This window comes from Anguilla anguilla, chromosome 7 (assembly GCF_013347855.1).
Source record: "Anguilla anguilla isolate fAngAng1 chromosome 7, fAngAng1.pri, whole genome shotgun sequence".
Lineage (NCBI taxonomy): Eukaryota > Metazoa > Chordata > Actinopteri > Anguilliformes > Anguillidae > Anguilla > Anguilla anguilla.
The window spans coordinates 14464626-14479507 of record NC_049207.1 but is presented as its reverse complement, the minus strand read 5'-3'; the positions used below and the strand labels follow the sequence as shown (position 1 = coordinate 14479507).

General features: G+C 43.6%; 1 protein-coding gene across 2 annotated transcripts in view; it reads left to right on the top strand.

Moving 5' to 3' along the window:
• Positions 1-14882, top strand: part of poc1b (POC1 centriolar protein B) — a 29324-nt gene that overhangs the window by 3473 nt on the left and 10969 nt on the right. For both annotated transcript variants that reach the window (XM_035427148.1, XM_035427147.1), the window contains exons 6-10: positions 670-785; positions 1313-1446; positions 1840-1908; positions 2134-2286; positions 3080-3157. In XM_035427148.1, the coding sequence (XP_035283039.1) occupies positions 670-785; positions 1313-1446; positions 1840-1908; positions 2134-2286; positions 3080-3157 (550 nt within the window). The remainder of the gene's footprint in view (positions 1-669; positions 786-1312; positions 1447-1839; positions 1909-2133; positions 2287-3079; positions 3158-14882) is intronic.

Below are 14882 nucleotides of genomic sequence, written 5' to 3'. Positions count from 1 at the left end.
TGGAATGTGTTTAAATAAATGGAATGGGCAAATATGTTGGAGAATTATTAATTTATTACTTTATGTACAGGCCCAATACTAAGCCATGCATGTTTTAACATGCCTTATAATGTAGTACAGTTGCTGTAATACCGTATAGTGAAACAGTAATTTTACTTATCTTGTGTACTGTTGTGCATGAACCACAATCTTCTGCTGAATCAGAATTTAATGTTATTGCATAGGAAAAGTTGCACAAGATGGCAGTAAAATACCCTTTATTAACTGCTTTTTTGTGAAGAATAAAAAAGAAACCTGTGTGTGTGTGTGTATATATATATATATATATATATATATATATATATATATATATATATATATATATGTTGCATTAAGTTGTGCATTGTGTTAATATTTAGTATTTTGACCGAATCGAAAATCATTATTTGAAATGGAGTACTGTGCTGTCGCATGTTAAACATCTTCTGTTTTTCTTGAGTACGTCTGGATGATTCCTACATACAGTGCACATGCAAGCTGTTTGCATGGATAATCATATAATCATTCCTTTATTCACTGCTTGCATACATTACGGTTGCCTTTCATTTTGTTCTGTGAGTCACTGAAACTGAATGACATAATGAGTGAGCTGTCACATCCGTGTTAATTGTTTTTCAACTGATTTTCTAGAGCAGTGACTTTTGTGGACTTCAACGGCAGCGGCACCTGCATCGCTTCCACGGGGTCAAACAACACACTGAAAATATGGGATATACGCACCAACAAACTACTGCAGCATTACCAAGGTACAGACCAGCCAAAAACATATGGACCTGAGGCAGAATGGGAGGCCTTTCTTCACTGTACTGGCATTCCTAATGTGCACTGATCCCTCCCATGTTCTTTACCAGGTCAATGAAGAGTAATATATAATACATGAATATACATATCTATAATGTGGATATATGTTTGTCTAGCTGCTGCACTGTTTGCTTGGCATATTAAAGCAATTAAGACAAAAGATGTAAATTACCTATGCATATTGGCCAAAACCGCTTGATTTTTAAACGCTTGCCTTTGACACTTGACCCATGAACTTAAGACATGAAAAATACTGTACAGTATGTTTTCCAACATTCTCCCTTCCCTTGAGTTAATGGCAAATATTTAGCTAGTGTGCACATTGGTGCATCATTGGAATTTACACATATAATAAGTTTGGATTGAAGTGGCAGTATGGACAGCATTTCCGGTCTGCTTAATTGGTGAATGGCTGTGGTTTTATTTCTTTTTTTCATTTGTGACATGATGCTCAATTCTTTCTCTGGATCAGTTCACAGTGCGGGGATCAATTGCTTTTCCTTCCACCCATCAAATAACTACCTCATTAGTGCCTCCAGTGACAGCACAGTGAAGATCCTGGATCTCCTTGAGGGTCGGCTCATCTATACCCTCCATGGGCACAAGGTAGTGGCGCTGTGATTGACTAGCCTGTCTGTATGGTTTTTAATTCAATGAGATTGGATTCTTTTAATGAATACACTAAGCTGATTCATTGTACCCCTTTCCCACTGTAGAGCTGCAGCCAGACTTGGGCATTATATACTGGTTCTACTGTAGAACTAGGTCCAATTCCTGTTACCTTCTAATATCAAGTCAAATAAAAGTCAACTGTGTTAGCTAAGCCCATTGTCTTTACTAATCCTGAGGTTCCTCCAAGCTAGCTGTGTCAGCAAGCTTAGTAATTATGAAACCGAACAGCATGCAGAGTATTTTTAAATGATTTGGAATGACAGTTGGTTCAATGATGTTTAAGATTATGATGATGATGATGATGATGATGATGATGATCTTCCTCAGGGTCCCGTCCTCACTGTGATGTTCTCTCGCCGGGGTGACGTCTTTGCTTCCGGTGGCACTGACTCTGAGGTGAGGGGGGAGAAAAGCTCACACCGCATATTTCAAACTGGACTGCTGCAGCAAGCCATGTCACCTTACCTGCAGACAGGACGATAATGAATGACGTCACTTCCACTCACTGTGGAATAGATGAGAGATCAGTCCCACCATAGAGCCTGGTGATTCATCTAAGCATGTTCCAGAGCGGTGCTGTTTGTGTACAGGTTTGGCTTTTCACTGCACCCTTTGCTCCAGGTTCTCTTGTGGAGGACCAACTTTGACGTGTTCAACTACAAGGAGGTCCTGAAGGGGCACCGCCGGCGACTGAACCCTGACCCCTCCCCTCACGTCAACGACATCTATCCCAGGAGCCCCCACCTGCACACCGCACCCTCCAGTTCTATACAGGTGAGGTCTGGAGATGCCCAGAGACACTCAGAGACATTCCCCTCAGTACTGATTTGGCTCCATTTGGAAATGCATCAAACCACTGCAGCATAAAAATAGTTTTGCTCAAAACCATTACAGCATTTGTATACATTTTCTTCTCTGGCCGCTCGACAGAATGTTAGGAAAAGCAGTTGAATGCGTTATAGAATAATCTTCAAAGGGTTTTTATTTGACTTTTCTGCTCAAAGTTTACGATATCCTTAGGGCTAGGCACCGAAAATAGCTCTTTGTTCCAGCTAAATCTTTTTCAAATTTAATATATTGAGTCATCACTGATGCTGTTCAGCTGCCTTGCTTGGTTTTATTCTGTGAAGTCTTGCTCTATATACCTTATAAATCTGAAACAAAGCATGAACTTTTCTGTCCATCACAGTTTTTTCCCCTATAAAAAAAGAAAAGAAAGGCCAGTCCCGCCCTCCAACCTACTGATGTCAGTGGGAAAAGGCAGAGGTGGGAAATCCAGGTTCAGAAAGTAAATGTCCACCCCAGTATTTTGTTCTAGTTGCCAGGATTTGCTAATTAGCACAATTCTTCAGCCAGGAAGTAGAACTAATTCAGGAAATCAGTTGGCTGAGTTCATGTGTGGAAGAAACGCATGACAGGACTTTTACTTTCTGACCCCTAGACTTTCCACCTCTGGAAAAAGCACAGCGTGAGAGTTGCATTTCCTGGTGTGAGTGCGTGGTCTGTGAGCAGCTGCTCCACTTTGGCATCCTGCCGTAAGTTTATTCACACCCCACTCTCTCCTCAGATCAGCCCCACGGTGGCAGACACGCAGTCTGCCGACCCGCACATCGTTGAGATGGGCCCAGTCCTGTTCCCCAACACAGTAAGTCCTTCATGCCCTGAACCCATGCCTGCATACCCTCTGTGTTCAGCCCAGTCCTGTTCTCCTGCACAGTTAGCCCCTAATGCTCTGAACCCATGCCTGCATACCCTGTGTTCAGCAGGGCCTTGAGTAACGATGCTATCCCAGTAACAGCATTTAAATCAACACAGGAAAGGAAGAACGCATCGGGTTATAGTTCTGCTTGGCCAGGGTTGCCAGGCCACGTCCTGGAGAGAAACAGGGTCTGCTGGGTTTTATTTCACCGTATAATCAGCAACCATTTTAGACTCGTATATATTTAGCCAGGTGAGGTGAATTGACCAGCTGCTTTCATTTATTAATTAGTCCTGTGTGAATGAAAACCAGCACAGCCTTGTGGTTTTCCTGGACCAGGGTTGCCCCCTCACTTACTTTACATTGGTTTGCCTGTTAATGCAGTATATTTGGGTGTGTACTTCAGCCATTCAGTTTCAGTAAGGTGCTGAAGGGGCCATAGTGGCCTTCCATCCAGGGACTCAAACCTGCAGCCTTCTGGTTACAAGTTCCCTAGCCTGCATCACTGCTCCAAATGACAAAGGCAGCGGTGCACCTCATTATATGATGCCTGACCTTATGCCCTGGTTCAGGGGCATAACTTTAAATCACTGTGTTGCAACTGCAACAGCTCAGAGTTGTATTGTTGCTTTTTAATTGTTAGCATGCTTGTCACTTGCATACACGTGTGTTCTGGACACCATGAGGATGTATATTCATGAAATCAATATTTTGAGTCCTCTTGAGTCTGTAATAACTGTGCATGGAGGCTTTGGATAAAAGTGTCTGCAAAATAAATGTAATATAATGTAATGAGATGTTAAGATTAGGGGCGTGATTTACTAAGACCTGTAGCATGTGCAAAACCTTGTTGGACATGCAAAACCAATAACATAACCAATGATTGGATATGGTATTTGTTTTGCACCAGTCATTGGTTGTTTTATTAGTTTTGTGTGTGCTAAAAAGTTTTGCATATGCTGAAGGTCTTGGTAAATCAGTCTTCAAATGAATTCACCTAAAACACCAACAGTATCCACCAGAGGGTGCTGCAGACCTTTTAGATTTTTTTTGACAAGCTGGTCATGGATGTCTTGATGTTTGTACCATTTTAATCCATTCATTAACATTTTTCGTGTTCTTGTCTGGGGCCTTTTCTGTTTAATTTCATAAATCATTTCTGATTAAACAACCTTAAATGCAGACTGGTGATATCTCACTCCTCAGTGATGTAAGTATGTATGTATTTACATGTATGATGTGATTCTAGTTGCATGGACAATCATATTTTGAAAGTATTTTAAATTGTTGTCTGATGGTGATATGAAAATTTAAATGAGATGCTGCTGACTTGCCATGAATGAATTGTGATGCATGTCATCAGTGAATATGCATATTGATCTGGCTATAAACCTCTCCAGTTACTATACGTAAAAGGTCAATTATATCGGTAGAGCTTACATACCTTAGAGAGCACGAGAAGAGGGTGTTGTCAGTGGTCAGTTATGCATGTGACTGGGGACAGTATGACGAGCATACGCACACAGACACTCTCAGTCTGACCACAGATACAGTCAGGCCTGGTCGTTTCTGTAGACCGCATGAATAACCTGTACTCCCAGCACAGAAACAGATATATGCTTGGTATCAAACAAGACAGTATTATTGCAGGATTCCCACTCCTTCTGGAAAACTGGAATTATTTTAGTGCAGTTTTCCAGTCATGGAAAAGTAATGGGAAATGAGAAAATTGTGTAAATGTACTGAAAAACAATTAGTTGTTCTGGAAAATATTCTCAGTGTAATGTTATAGGCCAAAACCACTGGTGCCCCAGTCTGCGATCGCCATGTACCCCCCCCAGGTCCTAGATCACAATCTCTCCCCTCTGTATATTACAGGTGTTCTACACATACACCCTGCGAATGTCACTGTCTTGGCAACAGTGTATTAGTATTATGCTATAGTAAATCTGTATTGGTTCTAGATGTTGCAAAACATCACATCACAGCACAACAATAATGTAGTGTGCCTCATTGGCAGTATTAATGACCCAAAATGAAGCACAACTTCCTGTCTGTTTAAATAGGCTGGGAGTGGAGCGGGGAGCTGGGACTCGCAGGTCCCCGCATGGCTTGCGTTTAGGGGCCTCTCCGGGCTCCGCATGGTTTGCGTTTAGGGGCCTCTCCGGGCCTGCGGCTCGGCTGCGTGCGTGTGTTTGGCTGCCTTCCCTGGACCCCCCATGCTCGGCGGGTGCTCGGGCATGCCTGAATGGAGCTGCAGGAAGGCACGTGCTCGCACAGGCTAGAGGGGCTCTGCTACGGGAGGGGAGCGCTGCCTATTAATAGGAGCACCCCCCACCCCATGTGCTGACTGCCCCCCGGGGCATGCCGCCCCCTCATTTCAACATGGGACGGCTGGGTACAGCTGTGGCATTTAAATGCCCATCATGGGGGTGTCATCCGGTCTGCACATCAAACTGTCTCAGCGTGCTTCCTCTGTCAGGGGTGGGGGGTGGGGGGAGGGGGGGGAGAGGGGGGCTCTCGGTGGCTTTTTTTGAGTGATGGGGTGAGAGGCTTCTCAGTGAAAAATGAGCAGAAGCACTGTGCGTTATCAGTGGCTCTCAGTGCAGATCAGTCATAGTGCCTTGCTGTTGAGGGCTAGCGCAAGGGTGGAGTCTCACGGGTCTTTCGTCACGTGCTAATTACTTTCCCAGTCGGGCTGTACCGCTAATTAAGTTGGAGTAATTTGAGTAATGTTTGTATATATGCATGTGTGTGGAAATGTGTGTGTGCGTGTGTATGTATTTGCGTGCGTGTGTATGTATGTGTGTGTGCATGTGCCTGTGCGTGTGAGAGTAAAGGGGTGAAAGGGAAGTATCTGAGGCCATATCCTGCGGAACCCCGCGCGGTGTATTAAGTGGCCTTGATGTGCGGATACCAGGTGATCTTGAATGACACGCTGTGACGGAAATCTCTAAAGATAGGTGAGCTTTGCTTTCATTCTAAAGCCTGACGTGTGACATTTCCTTAAAGGGAGCCATGGCAGCCAGGCGTGCGCACCAGTCTGGAGTTTTATAGCATACAGGAAAGACATTATTGGAGCGTGGCAGTAAAAAATGGCAGTAAAAAGGGGAGGTGTGTAATTTGACTTTCCGCCCTGGCTGTGGCCATATTGCTGAATGTACAGGTGTATAAATCCTTCAATCCCTACATTGTAATTAAACGTGGTCAGTTTATGTTCACATGTGAGCCACTGCGAAGTTCAGGACTGAGACCGTCTCAATGCAGTTATGTTTCAGGAGCACTCGCGAATATATTTATCCTCTTTTTGCATGTAAACCATCCATTGATGACTTCCTTCATTCAGAAAAAAATGCTTCTTTAACCTGAGAACTCTGCCCGAGTACATCTGGGGTTCTCTGCAGGGGTGATGTACAGAGGCGAGGAAGGTTTCGGTCGGTGTTGCCAGCTTTGTTAACCGTGCCCCTGGCACCGTATGGCACCATCATTTCCTGCTCTGCACGTAGATATGAACTCGGCCTTCAGATAAGGGGCAGTAAATTGGAGCTCTTGGCTGGACTGTGTTTGCTGTGAGCCAGCGGGTTCTTGGTACACCAGTAATTGTTTCCCTCTCATTTAGTATAATGCAGTGCCTTTGGGAGCTGCTGAAAATACACTGACAGCGACTCCCCTCGTGGGCTATAAATAGCCGTGCTTCCTGTTACAGGTATCGGGGACAACGCGAAGGCAGAGATGCGATGTGCGTTTTTTCTTTTTCTCTCCTCCGCCTCCCCCTTTCTCTCCTGCTTTCTCTATAAGGCCGTACATATCGCTCCGCTGCATAACCAGACCGCATCCTCACAAAGAAGTGTGAATTTTTAATGGTGAAACAGAATTGGATTTGTTTCAGCTGCCAGGCTATTGGCAAGCAAAATCATCAATAAGCTTCCTTATGTTACCGTAGCACTGTGCTGAAGATCGGTACTGCACTGCGATTTACACAGATTACATAGCAATTCCTTGCATAAATGTCAGACTGTTTTGTTAAAGTTGATACTTATGTACCGTGTATACATTGAAGGAATTTTTACATTTGTTTACATTTGGTTGTCTTAAAGGAATCAGGTAGTTAAAGGCTTTTTAAACTGATGGATGTCATTTGAATCTCTTGTTTTTAGCACAAAACATATGAGCAATTCAGGTGCTGCTCCCGAGATCGGAATAAAGTACTTAGTGTTGTGCATTATAGTTTGGAGAGTTTAGTAACTTAAGAGCTGAAAAGAAGATATAGTTCAGAATTCAGTAATATGGTTTTCTTGGAGCTAATTGCACACAAGTGATCAGTAAAAAGGTATACAGTAATTCCATGGTTTACACAAACAGGAAGGAAGTGGAATGGCAAAATCTTTAAATCTTCTTTAAGTCCAGTAAAGTGCATTAAATCAGAGTTCCAGTGTAGATTACTGAGACATGGAGGGAAAATGAATCCATGTCCTTTCTGGTGTAAGCTGAGGGTCAGAGTAACCAAACACCCAGGGGGTCAAAGGGCAAGCTGTATCAGTGCAGCAGTAAGCCAGCACACCTGTTAGGAAGTCATGTATTTCTATTCTGGACTGCCGGCATTCTCGTTCCCTTGTTCCCTGTTGGTACAGCTCAGGACTTTATTGGCTGTCATGAGTTTTTTTTTAATTATTATTATTTTTTTCTTTCTTGCTTCCCTTCAGTCTCTGTCTTTCTTCCTTGAGCTTTGGAATTTTAGAATGCCCAGCCCTGTTTCCATCCCTTTCCCAGCGCTTCCCGACTGCTTCCTCAGGGCTCCGGTCTCCATGGACACCAGCGGCCATGTGCTGTCAGCTTGTCCTCGCAGCTGATTGGCAGGCATGTAGGGAATGCTCTGGCCCCTGACCCCTTATTCCATCAATCAGCACCACCTGCCAACCACTTCCTTTCTGTCGCCAACCAAGGCCAGCAGGGATATTGGGATGGGGAGTGCGGGGTCATGTGTTGTTTTTTTAAGGCCACGTCTTTCACTCTCCTGGGGCCCCAGCACAGCCCTAATGTGGCCTTGGAGTTTTTGACATTAGGTCTAGGTAGCAGATCTCAGTGTAGATTTGGATAATACTTCCTGTTTGTCGTATGTTTGTCCTTCACTCATAGGAAAGGACACAAGTTTATCTCAATTTGAACTTTGCTGGAATGTGAACTGATATAGTCTTTACTCTTGCTTACATTATACAATTCAAACTAAAACTGCCTATAACATGGAAATATAACGGAATGATACAGTAAAATTTTGGAAATGGAGAAACGGTTGCTTTTGTTCTTTAAAATTTAATGTTGACACTTTCCAACAGAATTTCATAACTATGCTTGAAGCTTTATTTTATTTAAAGAGTAAGAACTGCCTGCTCAGTTCGTAAACTAATTTATGCTGCCATTAATTAAATTTTTAATTAATTTTCCTTTTTCTTATTGTAGCTAACCTCCATCCTGTCTTATCTCAATCCATTCCGAGGCTGTAGATGTGGGGCTCTGGCTGTAAGATGGTATCCAGGCGATCAAACAGCCAGTTCCTGCTTCCTTTGGTCAGAACCCCATCATTAGTACAGGGCCGTGAGAAAGTTCTAGATAAAGATCTTTGCTTGGCGAGACTTTTAAGACCATCCGCGCAGTTTCACAGTGAAATATCCCTATGGCGTGCATGCCCTTTTTTTTTTTTTTTTTTAATATTCGAAAGTAAGACTAGTCTCACTTTTCTGCACATTGTCACATGCTTGAGAGCTTCACGTACATACTATTTGTGATTATTAATAATATTCTTACGTGTATGTAGTGAATAAACCTCTCAGAGCAAAGCTAATTTCAGTCATTAGGACAACTTGTTTTCCCCTTATCACAATGGCAGTCCTGTTCATTCACTGCTGCACACAGCTGGCATAGGCCGACTGTACCTCCTGTACACAGCTGGCATAGGCTGACTATACCTTGTGTACACAGCTGGCATAGGTGGACTGTTCCTCCTGCGCACAGCGGGCATAGGCCGACTGCTTGCACCCGATTGGCCAGAGAAGTCACTGTTATGCAATGAGACATGGGAATTGCAGTTCTCTCTGGGCCTTGGAACTGGCACGGTCAGGATTTGATTCAAGCCCTCGGGGCTTACTGGACACGCCACCCAAAAGCCCCCAGTTGTTTACTTTTGCAAGTTGGCCGTGAGCCGTTGTTATTGTATATACACTTCATAAAGACCCCTTGTGTCGGTGAGAGGTGTGTGGTCTGCTCTCAGCGGCATGGTTTGTTTGTACATTACATTAAGCTCAAGGGGCTGGCAGAACAACTGTCCTCTCCGCAGTAAGAAAGCTTTGAATCATTTCTTCTGCTGGCCTTCTCTGGCTCACCTGTGATTGACCTCCTCCTGTCCTTCACACGCATGAATGCAAGCCTCCGTACATCCGCCTCCATTTCCCTCAGCCCTGCTCTTCTTTGTATGTACACAAATATTCTTATCTGCCTGATGCTGTCCTGCGTGTGGATGCAGTGTTGTCACATTCCTACCAGCTCACTCATTTCTATAACAAAATTCCTATTACCCTGCCAGATTTTTTTTAGGCTCCAGTACATGGTTTATTCCCCAGGTTCTTCTGGAAAAATATGAAGTAATGGCTTTTCTGAGGTTGGTATCATTCAGCCAGCGGTACAAAAGCTCACAGCCGTCTCCATGCCTAAAGACTGTTTCCCAGGGACCTTTGCATAATGATACTCCTAAATCTGTCCCTGTTGGGCTGGACTGGGGCAGTCTGGATGACTGCTCCAGCAATTCCGATAACTCTTTACCAACGCGAAATCTCTCCAGAAGCACATGGCGACGCAGTAGCCGCGTGAGGGCTTGTCTGCTCGCAGGTTGGCGCGCCGTCACGCGGTGTGCGTGCTGTGTGCGCCAGATTACCCTCGTGCGGCCGGCCCGCGGCTCGTGGCATCGATTGTTCTCACGGTTCTTTTCTCAAGCGTGATCAGCGCTCCATGTGACTCTGTGGCGCATGAGATCGAGAAGCCCGCTCTCGGTGCTTTTAGCAGGAAGTCACGCTTTTTAATTACTTCCATCCCGTTGCCGTTTTTATTTATAGATTCTCTTGGTGCCATTTCTGGGGGACTGCGCTCTGTACTTTAAAGGACTACAGACCGATCATTTGACATCCTCTAACCCCCTTTCCCGCAAGTGTTGCTTTTCAATTTGAATGTCTTTTAAAGTGCCAGTTATTGAAGGGCTTTGCATATGTTAAGAGAGCCATTAAGGATGTGTGCAAAGCAAGCAGATCAGCAAAGTCTTAGCTTCCAGTGGATCAATCAAATTAGCTGGAATCAAATTAGGCACATTTTCTCATGGAATTCAGCTGGGGGAAGCCAGTTTTATCCTGTGGGAGGAGGTTTGGGGCGAGGGCTGTCACATGTTTTTGATGTTTTTCTGCATGCCTCGACATAAAACAAAATAATAAAATTGACAGCATTTCCTCTGATTAGAAGGCCCTGCAGTGGTGGGGTTGCTGTAGTTCCTCTGGGTGCTCTGGCCCTTCTCTATAGTGCTTCTGATGTGATTGTTCAGCAGCGCACAGAACTGACCATACGGGGCTCTGTGAGGTGAACTGAGGTAACGCTGGAGTCGGTCGCGTGCCACTCTTCTGCATAATATTGAAATCCTAGCCCAATCTCAGATGCACATGGTGAGATGTTTTCAGATTACTGGAATGCTTTATAGATGAACAGCATCAAACGTTTTAAAAATTAGAAGCAGTGTGCTGTGTTGACAGTAAATAAATTATTCACAAGCGAATGTTGGTGAAAAGTGCTTAGTTCAAGGAATGAATATGGAGTGACCTCCAGCATTTTAAGTTTCTTTATAGCAAGTTAACTAAAGATAATAATCTAGCAAAAAAATAGTACTTCGGAAACAGTGACTTAGAAGTTAAGTAGATGTAAGATAGTAAGCTAGTAAGATAGTCGCTGTTCCTAAGGATAATATCATAGGTAGTAAATACACCTTGTAGATAGCTGAAGTTTATCATTGCTCTTGTGATCATACATGGAATGTTTGTAATTTCAGGAACTTGTTTTGCCACCCGTATTTTAAATGATTCATCAAAAGCTCCACCTTGAATCCTTAGGACAGAATAGCATGTGGTGGGTAATACATTTTACTAGCCCATGCTGCCTTTAAATTTGTGTAATACATTTTATATGTACGTAAGTATATGTTATTTTTATCCTTTGAAACATTTTTCAGCAACTGTCCAATGACAACTGAACTGATGATGAAAGACAGCACTATAGTGATTAAGTTGATTCCAGGGCTTTGAGTTGGCCTTTGTCAGTTATGTGCTGCCATTTTCAGTGTTTAGTGGCGTAAATCAGTTTGCGGGTCATTTATTGTGATCTTCAGTGGTGGTTGCAACTGCGCATTTTTGGAAAAGAGGGCAGTGTTATGTTACATTCTGGAACCTCAGTGGTCTGAAAGCTCAAGCCATACCCGAGCATCTGCAGACCCACGCGGCAGACGTTTTTATCTATCCAATCTGTGAGCTTCAGCTTGGAGAGGCGTCCCTCAGTCACAAAATGAAGCCCTTTTTGTCAGACGTCTGATTGGAGCCACTGCAGTTCCCTCAGTTATCCAACACACTAAATAACACTGACAACTCTGAAAGGCACAAAACATAAGTGTTCTTTTTCTGGTATCTTCTGTTGCACAGCACAATACAGCTCCCATTTACCTTGTCCAGCAGGAGAGTGGAGAATGTAATGGAGAGTAATGGAATGAAGTTTTTAATGTGCAATGTATTGGTAAATAATGGAATGAAGTTTTTAGTGGAGCAGGAGTGTGGGGAATGTAATGGAGAGTCACGGAATGAAGTTTTTCGTGGAGCAGGAGCATGGGGAAGGCAATGGAGTGTAATTGAGTGAAGGTTTTTCCCCTCCTTTTAATATTTTGTTCTGTTCTCTGTTCAGTAGGCTTTTCAATATCTGCATCTCCAGGGTTTCATGGTAAACGTTTTACCAGGGAGCACTGGTGCTCTTGATTTGGAAAATTTAGAAGCACACAGCAAAATGGAGAGGCACATATGAAATTTCAGTTTTTTAAATTTATTATTAAATTTGTTTTATGACAGAAACCCATTCAAAATTGCCAATAATAAAAGTTGTGAAAAGTTTTATTCAACAACACAGCCAGGCAATATTGCCCATCTACATTGCCTAAAAATATTGTCTGTGTATGGTGGCCTTTACATACTCCATTGAAGTATACAAATTATAAATATACCTTATGTTATAGCAGGATAAGCCAGACGTGTATTGGGTTACATTTTCTTTCTAAAATAGGCTTTAATTTAAATGACATTTTTCAGCATAGTTTGATTTTCAATTTTTTCTTTAGTTGGCCTGCCCAAGATTTTCCAATGCAGGGAGAGCCCTGAAGTTAATGAATTGAACATTGAAAGACTTGAGCATGGCACAGGTCCAAATCTCCTCTTGTACCAGTGCCCCTGAATTCAATTCTGAAGTGTAATTCACATTTTGCTCGCAGTGTAGAACTCTGCTCTTTCACCTCCTGTGGTGTCTTCCCCTCCCCTCTGCTGACCCCGAATGACCTTTCACCCCTCTGCAGATCCAGGATCAGTTCATCTCCATACAAAAGTACTCAGGAATGTGCTGCCATTTTCCTGAGGGGTAAAAGGTGGTAGAAAGCGGTAGAGTGGTTCCAGCTCCCCACCCCCCTACCCCCCTCCGTCTGTCAGTCAAAACGAGGGGGCGGGAGGTGCAGGAGCCGGGTGTCAAAATTCATGCTGATGCTTTATCACATGGCTGAGATGCCACACTCTCACGGTGGGCCTCTTCCTGCCGATTGTGCGCTATCTGCTTATTTAGGAAGTGCCCCCTGCCTCTCTCTGCTCCCCAGGGGTCTATTATTAGGTGTCGCGGGTGTGTGTGGTGTGTGGGGGGGCGGGGGTTGCATTTCTCACCTTTTGAGAAGCGGATGTATTTGATGGGCGAAGGCACTCTGACACTTTTCCAATGTGTCAGGCGGCTCTCTGGAGGCGGGGGCGGAGGTGGGGGTGAGGGGGAGGGGGAGGGGGAGCGGAATTGGCTCAGACTGCTTTGGCTGCTCACTGTATTATGAACTTCCTCTCTGTAGCAGGACTTCATTTTTCTACTCAGTGCTATCATACCTTCCATTGGGAGCCTGTGGATAAAGGAACAGCAAGCGCTCTTACACAAAATATGAATGCACAATTAATTCCTAATTGCAGTATAGTACTAAGACTGGTATTATGCACTGCAAATTGTGCAATCTACTCTGATAGAGTACTTTTAAATCTACATGTACATTTACACATGGTCCCTATTGGACTCGGATAAAGTTAATATTACATTGATAATTCTGCTGTGTTATTTACTAGTGGTAAATCTGAATACAAATACACTTTTACAGTAAATTAAAAGGAAATATTTCTGCCAAATTGAGGTCCCCTACACAGGGTTGCTGATAATGCAATTAGATATTCAAATATGCTGAAACGCTGTGTCTCATAAATTTTAATATTCTGGGTTCAGTATAGGCAAAATACTGTACCAGATTGGCAGTGTTTAATATAGCAACAGTGTTTATTACAATACTCAAATGCATTGTGCCTAATATTGCCTGGGGATATTTTTTTTAAATAACAGTGCCTTTCATCAGCAAATGCATTAGAAATGAAGTTCATGCCTTCAAACTGTATTGTTCTGTATATTACTTAGAAGGTTATTGCTATTTCTTGGAAATTCCCCCAGAACGTTCTCCTGAACAACGGCAGGTTATTCTAATTGCAGTCAGCACTCCCCACGTCTGCAGTCTGCGGACATTCTGAAAACACAAAGGTGGGAAAGGGGGCCCTGTCTTTAAGCCCTCGTTAAGAAAAGTGGCCTATTAAGGGTTTGCGTTCGCATTAATCAGCTTGCACCAGAAAAAAAGGAAGCTTTTTCCGTGGGAAACCGAAGATTTCATTGTTTCTACGTCTCCTGAACCGAATTACGCGCCGGCTTACCGCCGACGCTCACGCTTCTGGTAATTCAAAGCTGCGGCGGCTTTCAGAGCCTGCAGTGCTCGAGCACTTAGAGTGAAGCTGCTAAGCTTCCTCAGTGGGTCACTTTTTTTTTGCCTGGCTCAGTTGTGTTTCTTTGGCACGGAAGAGTCTGGAAGGATTTGACTTCAGAATCACTCTGGTGTAGTGGCTGGTAATGTTGTTGACATGATCTCATCCTGACTGCAGTCCCATGAACTTTGGAACTCAAAACCAAGTTGTGCAAAATGTGTGGGCAGAGAGGAGGAGGTTTAAAAAAAAAAAAAAAATGTTTTGCAGTGTTTTCACAAAAACATCAACAATGCAATCATTCCTTTGCACACAGACCTGCTTTGTAATAATGCTACTGAAGCATGACTGTACTGCGCTGGTACATTTTGTTTGAGCCGGGTTTGGCCTTGTTCCAGGAACGCGCTGGAAAACAGATATTTCACTAGCTATTCGATATCCAGGTAGAGCGTAGATGTGACGTCTGTAAACGCAGGCGGTGTTGTCGCCAAACTGCGGGGAACGGTCTACATTACAGACGTTTTACATCAGTGCCGCCATTAGCCTAGTACCGCACCGTTGTCGGCAGAAAC